This window comes from Orbilia oligospora (genome assembly GCF_000225545.1).
Source record: "Orbilia oligospora ATCC 24927 unplaced genomic scaffold scaffold00170, whole genome shotgun sequence".
NCBI classification, from domain to species: Eukaryota; Fungi; Ascomycota; class Orbiliomycetes; order Orbiliales; family Orbiliaceae; genus Orbilia; species Orbilia oligospora.
The window spans coordinates 41,847-64,502 of NW_011645727.1; the positions used below are offsets into that span (position 1 = coordinate 41,847).

Below are 22,656 nucleotides of genomic sequence, written 5' to 3' on the forward strand. Positions count from 1 at the left end.
CTCATTAAAACCAATTGAGACGCATCAATTGAATCAAACCCCATGAATAAAAAATTTTGAGGCATTTTTATCTTAATATGGGCCTTATTTGCCCATCCTATGTTGTTTATGGCAGAGGACATTCTCGAGGCGGCCTGGTATATATATATAGATAGACTGGTTCCTGGTCGGCATAGGTCCTTGATAATTTCAGCGCGATCGAACCAGACTCTAAGAATTGAGCACGTGTGCACGATCAACTCGACGAGTTAATATCGGGCTCGCGTGGGGTTAAATAAACTTATAGAGAGGCTTTGAGGCCTTCGCTACTTTCCTTCGCCGTTAATCAATATTTCCCATGGTACTATTATCGACCAGGCCAGGACCCTGTTCTGAAAATCGAGCTGTGTATCACACTAGCGCTAGTTTTTGGTTTTCGACGTTCATCCGACAATTATGATTGGCTACTAAATAAAGGAAAGAGAAGAAGCTAGAAGCTTTGAAATATGATTGTAATCGCGCGGTTGAAGAATTAAGGCCTTGACGGCACCAGGCTCCTGAAAAACATGGAATTATGTGGTATATACAACACAAAATCGCCTAACTTCTATGTCTGAATCCAAATAGCTAATAGGAACATGGAGATGTTAGCATGCCTCTATTATATTTGTGGTATCTGGGAACGAGACCAGATTTGGCTGCCTTGAGTCAGATGTAGCACCCATTTTCAGGGCAAGCATCTCACGATTATGTACTGGCATTTCTGTGGGTCCGGAGGGGTGTCAAAACCTTCTCGGGAACAGAATGCCCTCAATTGCTCATGAAAATTAAGTAATTGCATAATCGTGAGTTGAGGTTGTTGTTTTTTGTTGCAGTGAATACTTAGTGGGCGTTTGCAATATTAATATATTTGACAGGCCCGATCGATCCCGGTCAACGGCTTATCATGATATTATGCCTCTCGGACTTCTAAAACCTGCGGAAATAAACTGTTTTCGCGGGATACAATCATACAGCCCTGAGCCTCAAAGATTGATTGGTATATTAGCTGATACAGAACATATAGAAGCTTATATACGATATTATGACTGAAAGCTAATTTGACGATGCACGATGATGTTCGAGCTAGAACTCGCACGAACTCATGCATGAACTCCTATTGATTCCAGGAAACCCTCAAATATAACGCCTCTAGAAAAATCCAAATAACTGGCAATACATATCCAGACACGCGAACAGAACCCCCCCTAAATATCAAACCAAAGAAAAACGATTAATAGTCACAAGAAAAGTGAAACGGGTCCCAGACGCCGTGTAATAATATTATACATGCCGGCGCCGGAGGCAATAAGCGAGAACGATTCAAAATAAATCAAAGTTCCCACTTGTTTTTATTCGGGAAATACTTCTCAAAGAAGCCTATAATAGAAATGTTAGCTTGAAAATTTTCGTTCTCGAAGAGGATTTCGAGAAGATTATTTCTCCGCTTGCGTACCTTTGGCGGCCTCAGCAAATCTCTGTACTTCACTTGGCTCCTCGGAGAAAAAGTGGTCGTTGAAGCACACTTCAGCAGGCCGTTGGGCGATCCATTCTTCTGTCAGGCTCTTCACTGTATCTGGGTTCTCCATCATTCCGTAACGGGCATCAACCCTCGAGAAAGTGTGTGAATACCGATATATAGACTGTAAAGAAATGCTCCTTCTTCTCGGCTCCGTGGAAAGGAAAGCGCTGAATCCTAGCGGACCCGATTTCCTCAACAGTGCATTAATCATGCAGTCTCCACACGCACGATCTGTTCTCCTCCACTTATCAAAGATTAGCTCCGTTGGGATATTTTCAGATTTGATGCCAGGAAATATAAAGCACTCCGGTTTAATCTCGCAAGGAGCAAGTTTCCGGGTTTCGTCGAATGTACGGTCGTGGAGTAGGGCATCATCGACTCTTTTGGCAAGATCTCTCTCATTCTCCGCTGAGAGCCATACAGGCCCATCTGCACTGCTCCATAAGAACTTTGATGCGATATTTGGTTCGATATCTGCTTTTTCATAGGCGGACTTGACTTTTTCTGACACCAGCGAATCCCGAGAGAAGTCGGTTGATGTGTCGATTTCCGAGAGCTCTCCATGAAGAGTTTTGAGACTTATTGTTGTGGACCCATCCTCTTGGAGTTTTCCGAAAAGATAGCTCCATATCAACGCCTCGCGGTGTCTTTCAATTACATACCAATCGAAAAGAAACCAGAGGTGTATCGAAGGACTCTCTCCCCGGAACCGCTGTGCACTGCTGAGCTCGAAAGCAGATGGGAACGTTGATCTAAGTTCTCGCATGATTGTTCTCGAGAGTGAGTGGACGGTATGTTTGTTATAAGACCGATACTCCCAGCCAAATCTAACGTGTAGAAGGTATGCGCAAAAGTACAGGTACGGGTGTTCACCGAAGCGAAACTCGAGCGATCCGAAAGCGGGTGGGTAATCGATGGTATAGTGGGGCCAGGCATATTCGAAGACGAAGGGTAAGCCGTATAAAGGAGAATAGATGTCTGCAGATGAATGTTGGTTCGACAGGAACATGTCGTCACTGAGAATCATCACCTTATCATTATCGGATTCAATTCGGTCAAGGCGGGCCTCAACAGCACAAGATGAGAACGTTTCGGTGGCACAGGTGCCAGCCAGCATTGGTGACACTAGCCCTTCTTGCGGGATTATTTCTGGTGCTTCCGGATGGCTCATATTTAACCACAGCGGTGTCTGGACTTTCTGAGGCCCATCGCTATGCTGGGTAGTTATGATGCTAACCTTTCCAAGAACTCTCGGTATCCTCAACTCTCCTGTTTCTTTCTTCTCAAGGAAGTTTTCGATACTCCGCACACTATATCGCAGTTCATCCCAATCCCGATGACGGTTCAGGGTATCGGACCTGTAGTCGGGTATATCCATTAATCTGCTCCCCTCTTCCACACTTTGTTTTGCTTTGTGGAAGGCAGGCGAAGTTCCGTTTACCCAGGTATATATCACGTCAATAGGATGCGATTTTGCCTTCATATCACTGTTGTTCAGCTGGCCATCTGTAAGCCATTCGTTCAACCATGAAACTTCCTGTCCTTCGCCGTTGTGTTCAAGGGCTTCTTCGAATGGAACAAAGGTAACCTCCGGCAAAGATTTTGCGAAATTCTTTGCCGCTTCGCAGTTCAACCAATCGGTAGGCGGTTGGACCCTTTTCACCGTTGAGCCGGGAGGTTCTGGTGGCGGGGCAGGAATTTCTACCTTTCCGAAATGGAAAGTGCTCCATTCGGATGAAGATATGATATTTCCAACGGGGTAACCTGGCCCAAGAAACATAGAAACCTCTTTTCGTCCCCATATCATTCCTCTAGGTAGGATATCCAGCCCGTCGTATGCATAAATCCCACACATTCCAACAACAAGACCCCATGCTGATAAAAATATTACAAAGATTAACTTTCTGTAACTTGTGAATGAAGACCCCTCGGGAGTTATATGGAGGGAACGCGGTATTGGTGTATAGCCTGATCGGAATCGGGTATTAATGTTGAATAGAAAATTAACAGCTTGTTGGGATTGGTGTCTCAAAGATCGACAGAAGAGTTGGACATAGCCCTTTACCCCCGCCGAAGACGATGACCAACCCGACGACTCATTGTCGATTTTACCGAATCCATCCTCTCGGTCCATCTTAGTGAATTGGCCAATCAATTCCGTCAGAGAGGAGTGCTGAGCGCCCTAGATATAAATGCGTCTGACCAAACGTAACGTTTCGAACATATCCAGTAGAAAAAGGTCGTGAGAGTACTATATTTTGAACCGGCGGTAGGTATGGTGGAGTTGAATGATTTGATACTGCGTGGTAGAACACGGGTACGTGAGAGGCGTAGACAGAAATATTGATAAGAAACAATAGCTGAGTGGAAGAAAGATACCAACATATGAGGACGGTATTTCAGATTCAAGTATAAAACTACTTCCAACATTAATTTGTAAAAATAATCTACCGCGCAACGCCCCCACCAGATATAAAGCAAAATAGGAAGAAAACGCTAAGCTTAAGCGTATATCTTACGCCCCGTCAGTAATCGGATACAACAAAAGATCGCATTTTCGAGTTACTGGTCTGGCACTTCTACTTAAAGGATAACTGCTGCGTCCGGACCTCGAAGCGTCATTAAGGAGAAGCACCGATTGGACGCCGTGCATCCCCTCGACTTATCAACCTTGCCCTGCCCAAGGCTCTTGGATATTGCTGAAACGGCATTGCGATTGTCGGCGTCGCGTGCCCCTTGGCCTCGAAAAGGAAATGATACTCCTGTAGGAAGTCGCCAAGATGTCATCCGCATGGATCTCTTCCCGGCCAAAGTGGGGAGCTAGACGTGGATTTTATGAGCCCCATCTTATACACCTTTCAGACAGGACACTCAAGGCGGAGAGAGGAAGAGAGAGAGGTATTTGGCTGAATAGGAGATAATCATTTCTCTAATATGGAGCGCTATATTGGTTTAAATCACTGAACCCCAAACCGAATATTTTAGTCGGAAAGACAACATCCGTATCCCCTAGAATTAATCGGATCGAAGCTCACAATCGAAAGACGTCTACTTTCATGTACTGTGTAATTTCCCATTTTTTGCTCGGTTCTCAGCTTCCGGCTTGGCTGTTGTTCTGTGCCTTCTTGGCTTACCTCTTTTTGCCTATCGCAAACACTATGTGTTATGTGGGGGCAGGGATTCCAAATTGAATTGCGTGTCGCGCGACTCGTCCAAAACCTGACATTGCCGGGAACCGGTTATTAACTACCGTCCTCAGATACTGCGAATGAGCGATAATATCTTTGCCCACTATCAAAATGGCAGCTACGCAACGGACCTCAGATAGTTAGCACTAGTACATTTGCAGCACTAACTCATGCCATTAAGGGAATGCTAATGGTCTTGGCTCTATATCGAAACTGGAGCCCGGGGTCGACAGATAATCGGCTAAGTAATTTAAAAGCACAATTAATCATAGGAATCCCGCAAGCTTAGCGTTCGTTGGACCCCGTAGGGTTCGTCGAAGGATGCACATATGCACATATGCAAGTAGAGAGTTTAACCCAACACAGATTGTCTGGTGTCAAGACTGTACTGGCCGTCTCCATATTATTTCCTTTAGAATAGCAATACCACCGACCCTACCCACGATTAACTTGGTCGGCCGTGGCCTTGTAGATGGCGCATATGACCTTGATCTCATGATGTTATCTCTATGGTGTACTTTGACGGGGCTTTGTGTTGTAGATGTTGCATTTCCCGAACAGGTTTCCATATCTTCGTCTCCGCTTGGCAGGAGTGGCTTCGGCAGGACCGGCCGGGCGTCAACGGCAGATGGCTCGCTGGGCGAGAATGACGGACGGAGCCTTTCAATCCCCTCTTTAGCTCCTCGAAGGGGTGCTACCTTTGTAAATCGTCTATTCCGTGGTTGACCGGCCTCCTGCTTTAGCTGTTTTCTCCGTGTAGACGCGATTCACGGATTCACATTAGATACACATACGTACCCTCAATCGAACACCGATTCGGCATCAAAGTTAAGGTTAAAGCATGGAGGTAGCCGCTCCTTCGTTCTCATCTCTGGGGTTCGAGACCCTAACCCCTCTCCTCTACTATTCTTCCGGAGAGTCGAAGAATTCGGCTGGGTCATCAGCAGCTGCGGGGGTAAATACTCCTCAGATCCCACCAGATAGCGCACGATATGATCTCGTGATGATCTGGGGGTGGATGAACGCGGCACCCCGCCATCTGGTCAAATTTGTTCAGTTACACCGATCCCTGCAACCAGGTGTCCCTATCGTCTTCGTAGGATCCACAACGGCCTCCTGGTTCGGTTACACAAACGCTCTTCGAATCTCACACCCCCTTGTCTTTGATCTCGTGAAGGCGCTTCCAGAAAGCCCGAAGATCTTTGCCCATACTTTTTCCAACGGCGGGACCAGTGGGTTTTCGGAATTTTTGGCACATTACCGGTACGAGGTTGGAAGTGCGATGCCTCTTTCCGCCATGATTATCGACTCTGCGCCCGGTGGGATAAAGTTCCCTTCGGCTTTGACAAGGGGAGTGAATGCGTTCCTGGAGATCATTGGAAACCGGGTTGTTAAAACGATACTATACCCGATAGTTTACCTGCTAGTGACTATCGTTTACGTTCCTCCGAAGATCATTGGCATGGAAGATCCAATCTCAAGAATGCGACGGACGCTGAATGACGAGACTTTGGTGTCAGAGGGTGGGATACGAGGTTACACATACTGCAAGGGTGATGTTATGGTAGGATGGGAGGACATTCTCGAACATGCTAACGAAGCTGAGGAAAGGGGGTGGAAAGTTTCGAGGCTAGGCTTCGAAGGTGGTACCCATGTGGGTTGTTACCGTCACCATCCTCGTGAGTATGAGGAATTTGTCCGACAAATCAGGACTTCTTCTGCCGACTGATATGTTTATGAGAAACACTTAAGCACATTTCAAGACCTGACTTCGTTTCTCAATGACTACCAAATTAGATTAAATTAGAATCTGCGCTAGATGTCAAGTTACTATATGGCTATAACTATAGTACAGCTAGACCATGAGGGCGCGCTTTAAAACAAATACATCAAAATAACGCCTTTAGAAATGTGGTATTCATATGGTCATGATCTCATTGTTTCTCTAACATGGCAATGCGAACTTGAGCTTGCGGTTCGAATCTGCTATTCCAAACCATTTCTCAACCTCGGGGTTCGCTTTGGGGGCATCGAAGGCTGTGAACCAGAAGGCACTGACATCTGGCTTGGCCCACAACCAACAGCCAACTTCATTGTAGTAGTTCCTCAAGTTGGTGGTTGCTGGTGCTGCACCACCGCCGGCTGGGTTAGGATAGTTGGGACCTCCAGTGGGCCACCCTGTCTCTCCAACCCAAACCAAAGCTTTAGGATTGATCTGTTCCACGCGGCGCTTGGTATCCCAGTATGACCATTGGAAAGTTTTGGACTTGAGAGTATCTCTGATGGGGACACCCTGCCAGTAAGGGAATCCGTTGGTGATTACAACATCAGAAGCTCTAGTGACCACGTCGTTTGCACCATCAACCCAAGCGGTCCAAGTATCCGTGTGGCCAACCTAATTAAATTACTCTGTTAGCTCAGATATACTGAGATTAAAGAATATTGCATCTGAGAGGAGTTTGCCCAAAAAGCTCTTACCGGGATATTTGCGTTTCGAGTCAAAGAGCGGACCATTCCTCGTACATCGTAAATCTGACCGGCGAGCTTCTGGGGCGAAATGTCTTTTCGGTAGAGGTCCTCGGAGCCAACGCTAACAGCAGCAATCCAGTCCCATCCGTGGGTCCTGATTGCAGCCTCAAGAGCTTGCTTCTCTGCGTTGAAATGACCATCATCGGTAGCCCAAACTCCAACCAAAATCTTGAAGCCAGTACTTCTAGCGGCAGCGGCGGCCCTCATGATCGCTATTAATATGGAAAATTGATATTAGCATTGAAAATCCTTGCTTCAAACTCGTATATAGCTAAGGATAATTATAAAAGGCGTACTATTGCAATCGCTGGAGGCGTAAAGGCGTGCGGCATTAAATCCTTTCCCCCATCCTTTAATCGTCTGAAAATCTATTCTCCAATCTGTTTGTGTCTTACAACCTCCGTCGGCTTTGTTGGCTCCCATACTAAAGCCCTTGTATTGGCCAGCCATTGTTTGTGCTGGTAGAAGCATCATGGCCGCAGCCAGAGTACCAATTGCGTTGAAAAGTTTCATAGCGAAAGAAAAACTTGTCGACTTTTGTTTTCTTAAACGAGTGACGGATACAGTTAAGAAGCTGGTAAATTGAGAATTTAAGGGTGCGGCGGCCTACTTATAATACACCGGGCGCTCCACAATACACGGGAAAAAAGGGCTGGTGACGCAACCTTACGATACTCCCTTTGTTGGAATCGAATCCGACAGGCGAAGGAGGTATATGTTTGCCACCATTTAGCATGCGCATGCAAGGGTTTTCGTAGAAAATCCAGGTCGCATTCTCGATGGGCCCGCACGAACGCTGCTAAATTTGGGATCGGTTGCGTTACATCGTGGGAAGGACTCCCGACTAGCACGTGAGGACTCGCAAATTAAACGTTGGTATGCTCAAAAATTTCTGCGGGCCAGATTCCTGAGCCGGCATGGCCAAGGGTCAGTCATGGGCAGTGCATGCCACGTTGGTTCGCGGTTCCTGCTTGGTTAGGATGATGAGATTTAGACGAGACCTGCCGTTTAATCATACATACTGAAGCTAGGTCGATGATTGCTCCATGAAGTAACCTCATAGAAGGTACCAAGATTAATGATATCATGAATCTCCGCCCCTCGTCATCAGTGAGCCCATATCGCGCACGGAAATATACTCGGTCGGCCTAAGCTAACCGGGGCTCCAGGAATCCTGAACTTCCGTCGCAACGTGACGAAAGCCAGAACGGCTGTGGTCTTATCAAATTTTAGGGAAACGTCGCCGGCGCGCCGGGCATGCAGGTATCTCATAATATAATGCAGTTTATCTCAAATACGTCTGTCATTTTGTAAGTTTAGTAACACGCGCATCAACATGGCCGAGTCGAGGTCCACTTACGATGCAATGTGCATGTGTTCCAGCTACTAGGTACCAGCTGTCTTCTAAGGCAGACATACATATTTTAACCTACTAGTAGCTAAGCTAACCCGGTATTTCAAGTTCAAATCCAATTAATATAATATTGAATCTGATAATTTCGGCATACAAATGCCACTGCCTTGGATCTATATCCCGAAAAGCATCTTGGTGATATATGCGGAGTAAAGACCGTGAATCCGGATCAATCTGATATATATACCAGATATCTATTTTTCCCAGATACACTTGTAGAGATATGTCCATCTTGTATATCTATAGCTACCCCGCTGCGCAATTTTATTCTGAATAACGGATTTGGATTGATACGTTATAATTACGTTACATATATATCACATGTCGCCCTACAGCCAAAGAGCACAGGGATTATGAAAAGACATAGACACAATTACCCTAGTATATATAAACATAAGTATGAGTACTATATAACATATTCTACAACTTCGCTTTCGGCGCTTCGCCTTCCTCTTCCCCAAAGATATCGCCAACAAGATGTCCACCCCCATCTAACGGGATAACAACGCCATTAACATGACCACTGGCCTTCGCTGACAAGAACACCACTAACGCCGCAAAGTCATCTTCAATCCCAACTCTTCCATTCAAATTCTTCTTCGCCAGATGATCCAGGCCACCGTAAATATCGATCAAAGCGTTAGCCATCTTTGATGGGAAAAACCCCGGTGCGATGGAGTTGCACAGGATCCGCTGAGGGGCGAGGGCGACAGCAAGATGCTTGGTTAGGTGCATTACCGCAGCTTTGGAGGCTGAGTAAGAGAATGTAGCGTTTTGACCAGTTGAAAAGCCTTTGATTCCTGCGACCGAGGAGGTTGTGATTACACGGGAGGGGTCCGTGACTGTAGCGTTTTTGGCGAGGAGGGGTGTCATTCTACAATAGCTTGTCAGCGTCCCATCGTCACTGGCAAACGATATAAAGTATGTATATGGATAGAACACAAAAGAATCAAGAACGAAGACGGGGAAGAGAGGCATACTCTTGAACCAGCAAAAAAACACTAGTAACATTCAAAGTCATAACTTTATCCCAATACTCCTTCTTCCAACTACCATATGGAGCACCCCAAGTGGCACCGGCATTCGCAACTAGGATATCAACATGATCCGTATCCTTCTGAAGTTCCTGGACAAACCGCGTGATCTCTTCAGGTTTGGAGATATCAGCGGGAACAGATATAGCCTTTCCATGGATTCCCTTTATAGAATTGAGCGCCTTGACAGCTTCCTCACAAGCTGAAGCTTTACGGGAAGTAATATAAACTTTCGAGCAGCCGGATAGGAGTAAACCAGTGGCAGCATGGAGACCTAGACCACGAGAGCCGCCAGTGACGACCGCGATCTTGCCCGGGGTGGAGAAGAGAGCTGGGATTGGAGATATGGCGGACATGGTCAATGAAGCGAAATTAAAATTTATGAACTAAGAAGGTATGAAGGAGAGAATGGAGAATACCAGCACGACTACGATCGAAGAGGTGGTTATGTTATATCCCGCCATCGTCGCGCGGTAGTTGGGCAGCGCAGCTGCCTCGGCTGGAATTCGGGCAGCGTAGCTAAGAATGGAGACGATGTTTCTGGTGTCTTCAATTGAGCCGAGGCGCCGGCCCTGCCGACTGAATTAATTGTTGGATTTTGTCTTGCAACTCAAACTGTGTTAACAATTCGACATGGAGTGTCTACATATTAGTGTCTACCGTGCCATGGTAATTCATAGCCTCAATATAATGATTTCAATATTTAATATAGCTCTACACACATGGTTTAGTGGTATTATACTAACTTGAAGGTAGTATATTGTATGTAGGTACAGCATTCAATATACAAACCCACTAGGCCTATAGGTATCTTTAAGTATGTACGTGCATGCGTTTAATTATAGATATCCAATATGTATATACGTATGTAAAACAACGTACTCCAAATAGCGCCTTCAAATCAAAGAAGTTAACCGGCTGCACCGCATATACGTATTACACTCTAGATTCAGACTTGATTATAAAAAGCCAGACCTGGATTAGCCTTGATTCGGGGCCCTGGTCTGAATATAAATCAATCAATCAATCAATCAACCCGCACACTCTCCCTCCAATCCACCTGTCCCACCCTCCCACTACTACTGGGCCTCGGTGTTAGCGCTGCCGGATGATGCTCATTATCTCCATCTAAGGTATCCCAATGGCTCAGGTCCAAGGAGTTTGTCGAGGAATTAACTCCGCTCCCACCGCTCTCGAAGCTTGGAGTGCTCATCGGTAGGCCCGGTCGGCTCTCTTGGATCTTTACCATAGGCATCGACCTGGGTGGCAGAGAAGTCGCTCCTAACGTGCAAGCTCCAAACTCCATATCAGGACTAGAGGGGCTAGATGTCGGGCTAAATCGCGAGGTTTGGTGGTTAAACTTCAACCGGGATATTGATAAATGTCGGCCCCAAGGTTTATGCGTCTTCCATTCCATTCTTTCGTCATTTTTCTCAGACCCACTGCCTGCTCTACCTGCAGCAGCTTCAACATCTATCTCCTTATTCAATGCCCCCCTCCATTCCCCCCGGTTCCCCTCCATCTCCATCTCCTCCTCCGCCCCCAGTATACGGCCATAATGTTCTTGCAATAACCGACTATCCCTCTCTCCAAACCCCCCTCCTCTCCCAGTTTGAGATCTAACTTGACTACCCCCACTAATCATAACAGAAGACCGTTTAGAAGCTGAAGACACCGAGGTGGTCATCGATCGCAAAGATGAAACTACTTTTCCGGTCATTCGTACGACTTTGGGTTCGTTTGATAAACCCCCAAAGAACTGTCGTGCGGCGGGGACGCAGGCCGCTACAATTGCTACCGTTCCCTCGAGGAGGCAACATATTGTGAGATTGACAGATGCATCTAAATTCTTTTGTTAGTATTTACTCCGCACGGACATACAATACAAAGGAAAAAAACGACTTACTAGACTGATCCAGCTGCTCCACAATCGGTCCCAAGTAGACACATCTAGCAACGGAAATTACACAAGCACTATGAAACGATTTAATTAGTTCCTCATATCTCTCCATAAAGCCACTAAAAACTCAAATACGTACCTCAACCCCAACGAGAACATCGCCAAAACCTCCACTTTTTTCTTAAACGTTAACCCATTTAAAGCCCTCACCAACTTAACTGGCACCAGCACCGACGCGAAGTCCAATGCCAACTGAAATGCACTAATAACGTAATAAATATACAACGGCTTACAGCCCGTCTTGAATTTCACATAAATATCCCAAGCGGCCCTAACATCGCGACATTGGAATGTATATGCAAATACCGACGCGATACCAAATACCACATTACACACTATTAATGTATTATTCAGGTAGACAAATGACCTTGAAGCTTCTCTGAACAACCTTCCCAAGAAAAACAATAGTGATAGTCGAACCATGACGAGGGTACTAGTGAATAGCATTTCGTAGACATAAAGGAATTTATAATCTATGATGAGCGAGTAGAGTTTCATATCGTAGGTATGATAACCCCACTGAAATCTATTGACCCCCACAAAGACTATCGTCCACTGTGCGACCATCATAAGATACCCAATAGCCAAACAATAATCATCCATGCTATACCTTCCTCGACATTGCTTCGTCCGAATACACATTCTAATTGAAACCATTGCTGTTGCAATGATGGCAGTCGCTGCCGCAAAGCCATTGAGTAAGTCTTGGTTATACCTTGACGGTATATAATTTGGGTCGCTTAGAACTGGCGGGAGGGCCAATTTATTGAGAGGTGCACCGGATAGAACGGCGAGGTCTACTAGGCCTGCGATATCTTCGGGTGTCTGGCCGGTTGAATAGACCGTCGGGGTAGGTCTAGGTGCTATAGAGCTTGTCATTGTGACGAGTTAATTATCGTATTCGTCATGTCATAATATAGCCGCCATCGATCACAATAGTTTTACTCCCGCGATTCTGCAAATAGAATATCTCGTATCCAGACGAATAAATCCAAATGTCGAATCCTTGCCGGCCCAGCCTGAGGTTAAATGGATGTATTATCGGAAATTCGTACTATAGACTGGTCGACAGCGACCACTGTTCCGCGACAAAAAGCGACGATGAATCGAGTAAAGTTATAAAAGGCTATGCTTAGTAGAGTTTTGTGAAGGGGAAAGGGCTGGATGAAAGCCATGACACCTTTTCACCCATCCAAAAGTGGTGCTTCACCAACCTAGGAACCGACCACCCGAGATTGACTCGAACCCATAGCCCTAGTAATGGCGCGCTTTGACCTCAAAATTGTGATGAGATTTTCCCCATCAAAATCCGCATGCGGACAAGAAACACATCCAAGCAATGGGCGCATTTGGGTTAGTTTTTTTAAACCGCCAAGTTCCTTCTGGCTATCTTTTTTCTCTCAAGGAGATTTCGGTGGCAAGATTTCAAAGCATGTAGCTATATTGAATTCAACCGTTGTGGGGATAATCTAGAACCAATGTTTCGAGAGCGCAGCTTCATAATCGCTCAGGTTTAAAGCGGAGTTCAACGGTGGCCATGGTGTTTTGTTGTCTTCCACCGGCCACCACGCCTCGTTCCGCCCATGCCATACACAACACGACCGATACCTTTGCATTAGTGCGTGCGTGGCAAAGTACTAGTCACGAATCGATCGCCTGGAATGGCAAATTTCTAGCAGTTCACAAAGAAAGTTCAAAAGTCGGTTTCGATTCATGGAATCCACCAAGAAGTATATTTGCGCGGAATATTACCCTGGAGCATATGCATGTTCTCCGGAATCTTAGCGAAACCTTTCCCTTTTTGAGAGGAAGGCATGCGCATGCTTTGCACAACCACGACTGGGATGGAAGAACGGATGAAGCTGGGTCAGGCGCTGACCATGGTACTTAGATACATGGCTAAGTTGAGTATCTACTCCGCAGTGGGTCTTGGAGGGATGGAATTCCAGCAGCTCTCCTTACGTATCAGTGGATCAAAATCCAACCCGGCAGTTGAACACGCTTCTTGTTCTACGGTTGTTGTTGTATGACCCGAATTCAAGTTGCAAGTTTGGCACTGTTGAGAGCCTGAGCGGCATAAGCGTTCCATTCCAAAGACAAAAGCGACTCAACGTATTATGGACGTACACAGTTCGATAGAACTGAGTACTAATTCCGTGTGAACGGTCCACCTTCTAGCTCTTAGTTCGTTAACTCACAAATCGAACAGAGTTCAACTTTGGTGCATATGGCAGCACCGTCCCATTTTGGACTCTGTCGAGGCGAACGATTCCGATGCCTGAAAATTAGTCTGGCGATTGCAAAGATTCTGGTTGCACGAATTCAAAAGAGTGTGTACAGTACACAGGAGCAATATGAAAGTGTGTAATACCTAATGCCACTCCCATGTCCGATTCTTCCCCTGCAAGTTCACGTTGAGCGGGCGACCAAGGAACACCCATTGACACAGTACCTCGTCACCCCCTTTCCCTCCACCTCCTCTTCCACTTCGGCCCACTTTTCAGCACGAAAGACATGTCCCAGATGACCGCCGCATCTGCCACAGACGACTTCTTCCCTGAGTTTGAGTCCAAGCGAACCCCCCATAACCACCCATTTCCCATCTTCCTTCAATCTCCAGTCCGTTTTGGTCTTGATTGCACCCGGGATGGCGGATGAGAATGCTGGCCAGCCGGTTCCTGATGCGAATTTTGTGTTGGGTAGGAACAGTGGGTTTGAGCAATTTGCACAGGCGTATGAGGATGACTTTTGGTCGTCTGATAACAGCGGTAGGGAAGAAGAGAAGGGGTGTTCTGTCTGGCGTAGAATGAGGGAACGGTATTGGGCCATTGTGAGATGAGAGTAGGCCCCTGGAGTCGGAGCCGGAGCCGGAGCCGGTTCTGAGGCCTCTCCCGGATCGGCATCCATGCCCATACTTATACACGTATACGTGAGTATGTACCTGTCTGCTGACAATCGAGAGTGAATTATTGATATCGATATGCACAATCGTTTGAAGAGAATTAACTGTATGTAATTAATTAACGTACGACAAGTCCAACACCAGCAACAACTCGGCAAATCTCAATGCAACCTGCGCTTACGCATGCCTTCCTGTGACGTCTGAGGACGAGACCAATGCAACTGTCATATCAGTATATATATTTGACTGCCAAATTAATATGATTATAAACGTTACAAACGCAAACTCGATCAATTACATGGATCAATCATCAATATCACAACCTTCGGCATGTACATGTACATGTACAGGCCTCTCACTCATCCCTGTCCTCTGATCCCTGCGTCTAGCTTCGATGCTAGGTGTTGACAACATTCCATGGATCCAAAGCGAAAGGCTCCCAACGACCAGACGGCCGGGCCTTTCATTATATGCTTAAAACTACATAACTTGGGCTTGTGTATTTACACTCAGTGTACTTACTTAGGCCCATACACCACACTGTTCAAAAATAGCCTTGAATCCAAGCACTTTTAAAGGAGTGTCTGCTGATACGTACTAGCCAAAGGTACATATGCACACTAGTTTATCGAAACTCAGAATGCTGGACTGAAGCCTAGTCTATCGCAGCTATGTAGCTTGTATATATCTAGTGCAATTGAATAGCCGGTTCGCGGATTAAGCGGAAACATATGCAAAGGATACATATATGTCTATCGGGGTTCAGAATGCCCCCTTGGGTCGTGTCTAGCTTTCAATGGTATCGAATAGACATTTCGCAAATATTAAATCAAATAAAAACAAATACATGTACTTACAAAGGGGCTTCAAAGGCCTCACTAAATCCGAAGGTCGTGTTAAATTTGGCTGTTTATGTACCTTTCAGTCGAAGCCAAACTATATCCTCTCTCCCAACGTAAATTCCAAATCACGAGTTCTTTTTTCTTTTTGGCAATTCGCTGTATCCATTCCATAGATTTTCAGATCAGGGAACTGCAATTTTGGGGGCAATCCAGGTTCTGAAACAGTACTGACAGCAACTCCCTCGAGGCACTCTTCCTGGATTTGTTCTCGAATATAAACTACCGCCTTACCCACCAATTTCATATTCTTAGCATACCCTCAAGAGGAACTTTATATAGCTACAACAATCTAAAAATGAAGACCGTATCGTTTTTCGCTCGTCATGAGCCATCTAACTTCATTCACGTCACAACGTTATCTTTCCACGGGGTTTGGGCCATCGCCTGTTGGATAGTTTTCGTCCTGCAATGGATTCTTCCGAAAGGCACCCATAACCACAAAGCTATGGGCCGGTTTATTTTCTGGGTATTCCTATTCCCACTAGAAGTGACCGGTCTGCTCCTCGTTCCATATCTTTTCTCCAACGCGCCGAGGGCCAATATTGTCTTAACGTCTGGGTATCTGGTGATACCAGGGATGGGTTTTCACTTCTTAATCACTACATTTCTCGCATTTCCTTTCAGATTTCTGCGGGATAAACTCTCACTCTCACTACGTTTCATGGAACGGTTCATCACGCTCAACTTCATTCTTCAGTTGATCGGATCATCTGCTCTAGCATACAAGATCGCTTCGCATGTTGAAGTAGGGATACACCATGAAAACAACATCGAGTTATTTATTCTTACTACACCGTTTACCATCATGCAATGCCTCCTGTTATTACACCCTCATCCCAGGCCCCTCGGCCATACATTCTACATCAAATATCTAACCCTGCAAATGTTTCCCGGCACGATGATTGTCATCGCTCGTGACGATTACTGGTTCTGGGGACCTGGAGGGCTCACCAATTTGTATGCGAGGATCGGTCTTGAGTTTTTGCCGATGGTGCCTTTCTTTATAATGGTGTGGCCGACATTTTTGGGTCATAGCCACAAGAATCTGAAGGTGAAGATAATCTCTGCAACACAAAAGGAGAACGAGGATGTAGCAATTTCGGTTAAATCGACGGCCACTGCTTCGAAGGAAAGGGAGGTATCGGTGTCGAGTAGAGGCACTTTAGGGTTGCAGTTGTGGAGTATATGATTGATGTACGTAGTCTTTTCTTACTTGTTTTATTCTATTTAGAAAAAAGCCCATGTTCAGGGGTTTTATCTATGCTCAAGTACTGTGTATACATGTAATCACTACATATACTAGTATACTATAGGTACATACTTCAGGAGCATTAGTTTCGTTTACATACTGGATCGGAGTTCAAAGTGTTGCATGTTGCATTTTTTGGGTAACGGTGTGCATGATGTCACACAGGGCTCCCTTCCTTGATTCGACGTGGATCGATCTGAACTAGTACTGTACTATACAGTCTTAGTACAATATTGTAAGGGGATATAAAGTATATATCATCACGATATCATGGCCTCAATATTGATGTTAGTAAATACCAATACCACAAAGCCTCAAAAACATATACCAGCCAAGTGGTTGCCGGTTGCTTACCTCAGTACTAAGTAAACACTGATATACAATATATTAATAAGCAGCTGTAGCCATGAACTCAAAAAAGTCTGGCACCCTAACTCTCACAACCTCCTCCTCCCATTCCTTCCGTGCCAAAACACTCTATCTCGTCCTCCGCCTCTTTTATTCTCCCGTGATATCTCGCTTTGTCGAAAACCCTGCAGAATCCGGGCATCAACGTATCAAGCCCCCTAAATCCCTTTCGAAAAAATTCACAATCAAAAAACGTGATTTTTACGACTGGAGCGTCTATGATATATCCCCCAAACCCAATTCTAAACCTAAGAGCAAGTTGAAAGACCAAGATGCTGAAAAGATTCCGGAAAGGAGAATGATGTACATTCCCGGAACGGGATTTACGATTCCAACGTCATCGGAACATTTTAAGTTTGTCTCGAAAACTTTCGTTTCAGACCCTTACTCAACCGTCACTGTCGTCCTCCACCCTCTCGCCCCGAAACATACCGTTTCATCAGTTTATCCCAAATTCTTCGAACTTTATTCCCAGTTACTCGACGAGCTCACACCGAATGGAGAAATTGACATTGGCGGTGACAGTTCAGGCGGTGGAATCTCGCTTTCAATAGTTCAACACTTGAACTCCCGTGGCCTACGTCTTCCAAACCGCCTTTTTATCATGGCACCTAGTGTGGATTTTGTTCAACCCAAGGCCTCAGATATGAAAAAAGTTTCAGATCTAGATCCTCTCCAAAGAGTCGACCAAAGCCACGCTGCTCACTTGAAATGGGTAAACGGTGAAATGCCACTTTCAGACCCAATAGTTAGCCCCATTCGTGGTAACTTCCATTGCTTAAAAGGTATAAAGGTCGTAGGCCTCGTAGGTACCTACGATATTCTGGAACCCGATTGCATCAGGCTTCGTGAAAAGATGAGAGACGAGGGTATCGAAGTGGAGTGGCTTGTTGGCGAGAAAATGGTGCATTGTTGGCCGTTGATGCAGGCTTATCTGTTACCCGAGGGGAAAGAGGCCGTGGGATGGATCAGACAGAAGATGAAGTAATTAGTGCGAAGCTATAAATACCATACCTCATATACCTATTATAAGCATTTACGTACAAATTATATATTAAATTGTATAAATACCAGACTACGTGTGTTATGAAGAAATGGTATGGATTAGGAAAGCCAAGCCAGAACCGAGAAAGCTTAACCGTCAGCCAAGATAACCTCCTCACCCCTGTATCTTTTCAGCAAGTCTATGTCCAAATACTGAATAAGAAACACTCCAACCTGAAAAGGATTGGAGAAATCGATCATCGTTACCAGAGGTGAGCGTCTTCATCATTCCCATGTCATAGCCGATGCATACTCGATTATCCCCAATACTACCAAACCACAGTCCAGGCGGTTATAAACCGAAACCAAAAAACAGAAGAAAAGGGGGAGAAAAAGTAAAAAAAGAAAGAAAAAAAAATTGGGGGTTCATGAGCAGAAGGAAGAACTGGCAGCTCGCAAGTACCGTATACCACAAACTCGGTAGATATGGATCCAACCAATACCTTCCATACCCTTTCTATCGTGGCTCAAGGTGTGGTCTATTCGTCCGCTTGGAATTGGCCGACATGCATATTCCCATCGATCGATCGGGGGACAATTAACCACGGCGTGCGCGATGAAGTAAATTTAGTTATACGAGATTTCCAATCTTCCACCTTGCATGAAGGCAAGGGAAAAGAAAAAAAAGAAGAAAAATCCAAATTTTTGTTACCTGCTGCCTTCTTATCGCTCCTTTTTTTTCTACCTAATCCTTTTTTCTGACGCCCGTTTTTTATAATTTTCAGTGCTTGTAAATGCGAGCTTGCAAAATATCTCGTGACGCTCACATGAGTATACTCACAGTGTGACACTTCACATGCCCAGCCTTGCGAGGCATTTATATCAATTAAATTACTATGCATTGCCTTCTTGCCTCCTCAATTCTCCTTCTTGAAACGAGCCCCAATAAAAGACCAAATCCCTCATCGCAATGTAGAATTGATCCTTTCGGAAGCAATATCTTGAAACACCTCAACCGTTTCGACACACCTTTTTCTCTTTTGTGAAAGCCCATTAGCTCCCGCGTTACCCGGCTGAACATCAGCATGAACATGGGTGTGGGGTTTGTCGAAAGGATGTGGGATGCTAGTGGGAGTACCCCGCCGACGTCATTCGCTTTTAGGAAATGTTTGTATGTATAGTGGCCCGCCGCCCGCCGGTCCCGCTCTCAAGCGAACTTTAGCTGGGAATACGTAAACGTTACTTCGTGGGAACGGAAGAAGCAGAATCAGAAGGAGGTGTGCGTGGACGTAACAGCCTGAGCTGAGCTGAGCTGCAGCTGCGATTTTAATAATTGTCCGACCCCCGCTCGCTTTCCTCGTCGAGTATAAAACTTCGTTTCCGTGCAGAAAATATCGGAGTAAATTCAGTTCTGTTGCATGTTGTCCAGTGTATACCTAGGTATATATCATATACTTTTTCTATCATAAAATTGGTTCTCTGACAGAAACAGCTTCCATTTGGTCCATTCTTCTTTGTGTAAGTTCAAAAATACTCGCCCATCCCGAGATTCTCAAGATATCAGAATTCAAGACCTCGGAGAGAGAGTTTATATATGCTGACGGCCAATCTAGTCGACCGAAACCGTATACCTAAGCGTATATAGTTAATTTATAGTCAAAATGGTCCACCTAAGCACCATCAGAAATGATGCGGAGACAGACACTCCCATGGCAAAGCTCATGCGGATGTCCCTCGCCGACGAAGATACCCCCGGCGATACATTCTGCTCTTCTGTCTACGGTAGTAGATATGCGCTGGAGGCACTTCCCACGATCGAAATGCCGGAGGAGGAGATGCCAAAAGACATTGCCTATCGTCTCATCAAGTGCGATTTCCCCTATATCTCTCGAGCTATATCAATCAAATATGTCAATTCTCGGATCCCAAGGCAAATATTAAATGGGTGCATGCTAACAGTTGTGGTTGAAGGGATGACCTTTCATTAGATGGGAATCCGATGTTAAAGTAAGCGCAACACATGCGTGTAGCTATACTAAGCTTGGTACCTACTTAGCTAGTTGCAAGTAGCATTAGCAAAGGTGAATGTGAACTGCAGCTGACATGAACGGCGATATCTGTTACTATAGCTTGGCAAGCTTTGTGACGACTTACATGGAAGACGAGGCCGAGAAACTCATGCATGACGGCCTCAGCAAGAATTTGTATGAGATGTCCTCGTTGAATTGGAAGTCTGAGACTAACTGGAAGCCACAATCAGCATCGACTACGAAGAGTACCCCCAAAGTGCAGAAATAGTATGTGCTTATCCAACCTTATTTTCTGGTTACATTTTTAACAGCAACATCTGATGATATGTGTGTAGCAAAATCGCTGCGTCAATATGGTATGAACCCCATGATACACTACTAGCTATAGCTTGGAAGTCACCTATTGACGGACAAAATAGATCGGAAAGCTATTCCATGCCCCCACACACGAAGAGGAAGAACATTCTATCGGAACAAGCACCGTCGGTAGCTCAGAGGTATATATTCTCCATTGTTCGTACGTTATCTCGTTGAATAAAAGCTAAGTGTTGAATTACTTAGGCCATAATGCTTGCGACCTTAGCCATGAAAAAGGTCAGTGCATAATCTCACATCTCTCGAGATATATGAATTAACTTGCGTGGCAGAAATGGGCGAACGAAAGGAAAGCTGCCGGAAAGCCCTTTGATAAGCCAAATCTTGTCATGAATGCCGCGGTTCAGGGTTAGTCTGTAAATTCTTCAAAGGTATATACACCGATAATGGGTCTGGCTAATAAAGATATATCTTCATATTTATGGAACAGTCTGCTGGGAGAAAGGCATGCATTTCCACCGTCTCTATCCGTTTTCGCAATAGCATGCTAACAAAAATAAAAAAAACCTTTAGCCGCTCGTTACTTCGATGTTGAGGAACGATTTGTCTACTGCACTCAAGACAGATACGTCATCGACCCCGTCCAAGCCGTCGACCTCGTCGACGAGAACACCATCGGCATCTGCGCAATCCTGGGCACTACTTACACGGGCGAATACGAAGATGTTAAAGCCATCAATGACCTTCTCGTCGGGAAAGGACTCGAGACACCGATTCATGTTGATGCTGCCAGCGGTGGATTCGTTGCGCCTTTTGTCAAGTGAGTAATGTGAAAATGAATATGCCTACAGGGTTCTTTTTCAAGGTAGAATTGAGAGAGCTGACATATCGCTTTAGACCCGACCTAGAGTGGGACTTCCGCCTCCCTCGTGTCGTCAGCATCAACGTTTCTGGCCACAAATATGGTCTCGTTTATCCCGGTGTCGGTTGGATAGTCTGGCGTTCTCCAGAGTACCTTCCCAAGGAACTCGTCTTCAACATTAACTATCTAGGAGCCGACCAAGCATCATTCACGCTTAATTTCTCCAAGGGAGCAAGTCAAGTCATTGGGCAATACTACCAGATGATCAGGCTGGGCAAGAGGGGTTATAGAAATATTATGACAAACCTGACAAGAATCGCCGACTACTTCTCTACCGTTCTATCCAAGCGATTGGGATTCATTATTATGTCTAAGGGCGGCGGTAAGTCTTTTGTCGCGTACTGCTGGGCCAGTTTATCAGTATGCTAATAAACCGGTTGCAGGCGAAGGTCTACCGCTCGTTGCTTTCCGTCTAGACGCTTCCAAGAAGAAACATTACGACGAGGTACATTTATAGATGTGATACCCTCTCCAAAGCAACCCACTAACCTCGAATAGTTCGCAATCGCCCATCATCTCCGTGAGCGCGGCTGGATCATCCCCGCTTATACCATGGCACCGCATAGTGAACAATTAAAACTAATGCGTGTCGTCATCCGGGAGGACTTCACCAAGCCAAGATGCGACCAACTGTAAGCTAACCCCCCGGAATACATTCCAGAATCTGTCTTATACGTCCCGAATTTCCCTGACCTTTCTCTTTCCCTTTAATAGTCTACTCGATATTAAACATGCGATCGACGCCCTCGACTCCATGGCACCCAAAGAAATCGAGAAACACGCGGAACTAGTCAAGAGAACCGTAACACATACAGGACGTAAGAAGAGCCACAGCAGGCATTATAAGGGCGAGAAGCATTCTTTGGCAAAACACGGAAAGTCTCAAGCCATCTGCTAAATTGTAGATGTGTGATATATATTGTAGTCTCTTCGATCAGAGTTAAGGGCTTGATTTCTATGCATGGATTGCATATTGGTGTCTTTTATCTGATTATTCTTTGTAACTGTGAAACTTGCATTCGCTGCTCTTCGATGTCTTCCCGTATCAAGTTGTATGACGAATAGCAGTGCCTTGAATATAGACCGTCTTTTTAATAATTGAGTATACCTAGCAAAGACTAATTATTATCATCTTTGTGTCTAAAAAAGTCTCTTTCATTGTAGCAACATCGCAATCTGGGTATAAAACTATATGACGCAACTAAATGGTTAACTATGTATACAACTGCCCGCCGTCGACGTTAACTCGAGCAGCCAAAAATATTAAACTCAACTAAAG

At 45.3% G+C, this 22,656-nt stretch overlaps 9 protein-coding genes across 9 annotated transcripts; 4 read left to right on the forward strand and 5 right to left on the reverse strand.

The window, feature by feature from the left end:
- Positions 1-1,351: 1,351 nt before the first annotated feature.
- AOL_s00170g16 (uncharacterized protein) lies at positions 1,352-3,674 on the reverse strand (the record flags this gene model as incomplete). The annotated part of the gene is made up of 2 exons (XM_011127645.1): positions 1,352-1,398; positions 1,475-3,674. 2 exons carry the CDS (start codon positions 3,672-3,674, stop codon positions 1,352-1,354), a joined length of 2,247 nt encoding a protein of 748 aa, XP_011125947.1.
- Positions 3,675-5,569: 1,895 nt separating this feature from the next.
- On the forward strand, positions 5,570-6,457 carry AOL_s00170g17 (uncharacterized protein; the record flags this gene model as incomplete). The annotated part of the gene is made up of 1 exon (XM_011127646.1): positions 5,570-6,457. One exon carries the CDS (start codon positions 5,570-5,572, stop codon positions 6,455-6,457), a length of 888 nt encoding a protein of 295 aa, XP_011125948.1.
- A 216-nt stretch (positions 6,458-6,673) lies between these two features.
- On the reverse strand, positions 6,674-7,770 carry AOL_s00170g18 (uncharacterized protein; the record flags this gene model as incomplete). Its single annotated transcript, XM_011127647.1, has 3 exons — positions 6,674-7,123; positions 7,207-7,469; positions 7,554-7,770. 3 exons carry the CDS (start codon positions 7,768-7,770, stop codon positions 6,674-6,676), a joined length of 930 nt encoding a protein of 309 aa, XP_011125949.1.
- A 1,321-nt stretch (positions 7,771-9,091) lies between these two features.
- Positions 9,092-10,061, reverse strand: AOL_s00170g19 (uncharacterized protein; the record flags this gene model as incomplete). Its single annotated transcript, XM_011127648.1, has 2 exons — positions 9,092-9,545; positions 9,652-10,061. The coding sequence occupies 2 exons, from the start codon at positions 10,059-10,061 to the stop codon at positions 9,092-9,094; spliced, it is 864 nt and encodes a 287-aa protein (XP_011125950.1).
- A 671-nt stretch (positions 10,062-10,732) lies between these two features.
- AOL_s00170g20 (uncharacterized protein) lies at positions 10,733-12,544 on the reverse strand (the record flags this gene model as incomplete). Its single annotated transcript, XM_011127649.1, has 3 exons — positions 10,733-11,547; positions 11,612-11,679; positions 11,745-12,544. The coding sequence occupies 3 exons, from the start codon at positions 12,542-12,544 to the stop codon at positions 10,733-10,735; spliced, it is 1,683 nt and encodes a 560-aa protein (XP_011125951.1).
- A 1,530-nt stretch (positions 12,545-14,074) lies between these two features.
- AOL_s00170g21 (uncharacterized protein) lies at positions 14,075-14,578 on the reverse strand (the record flags this gene model as incomplete). Its single annotated transcript, XM_011127650.1, has 1 exon — positions 14,075-14,578. The coding sequence occupies one exon, from the start codon at positions 14,576-14,578 to the stop codon at positions 14,075-14,077; it is 504 nt and encodes a 167-aa protein (XP_011125952.1).
- Positions 14,579-16,130: 1,552 nt separating this feature from the next.
- Positions 16,131-16,658, forward strand: AOL_s00170g22 (uncharacterized protein; the record flags this gene model as incomplete). The annotated part of the gene is made up of 1 exon (XM_011127651.1): positions 16,131-16,658. The coding sequence occupies one exon, from the start codon at positions 16,131-16,133 to the stop codon at positions 16,656-16,658; it is 528 nt and encodes a 175-aa protein (XP_011125953.1).
- A 466-nt stretch (positions 16,659-17,124) lies between these two features.
- Positions 17,125-18,114, forward strand: AOL_s00170g23 (uncharacterized protein; the record flags this gene model as incomplete). Its single annotated transcript, XM_011127652.1, has 1 exon — positions 17,125-18,114. One exon carries the CDS (start codon positions 17,125-17,127, stop codon positions 18,112-18,114), a length of 990 nt encoding a protein of 329 aa, XP_011125954.1.
- Positions 18,115-19,771: 1,657 nt separating this feature from the next.
- Positions 19,772-22,275, forward strand: AOL_s00170g24 (uncharacterized protein; the record flags this gene model as incomplete). The annotated part of the gene is made up of 13 exons (XM_011127653.1): positions 19,772-19,977; positions 20,082-20,117; positions 20,240-20,314; positions 20,371-20,407; positions 20,476-20,496; positions 20,560-20,637; positions 20,702-20,734; positions 20,788-20,863; positions 21,029-21,275; positions 21,353-21,699; positions 21,761-21,822; positions 21,876-22,009; positions 22,092-22,275. The coding sequence occupies 13 exons, from the start codon at positions 19,772-19,774 to the stop codon at positions 22,273-22,275; spliced, it is 1,536 nt and encodes a 511-aa protein (XP_011125955.1).
- Positions 22,276-22,656: the final 381 nt, after the last annotated feature.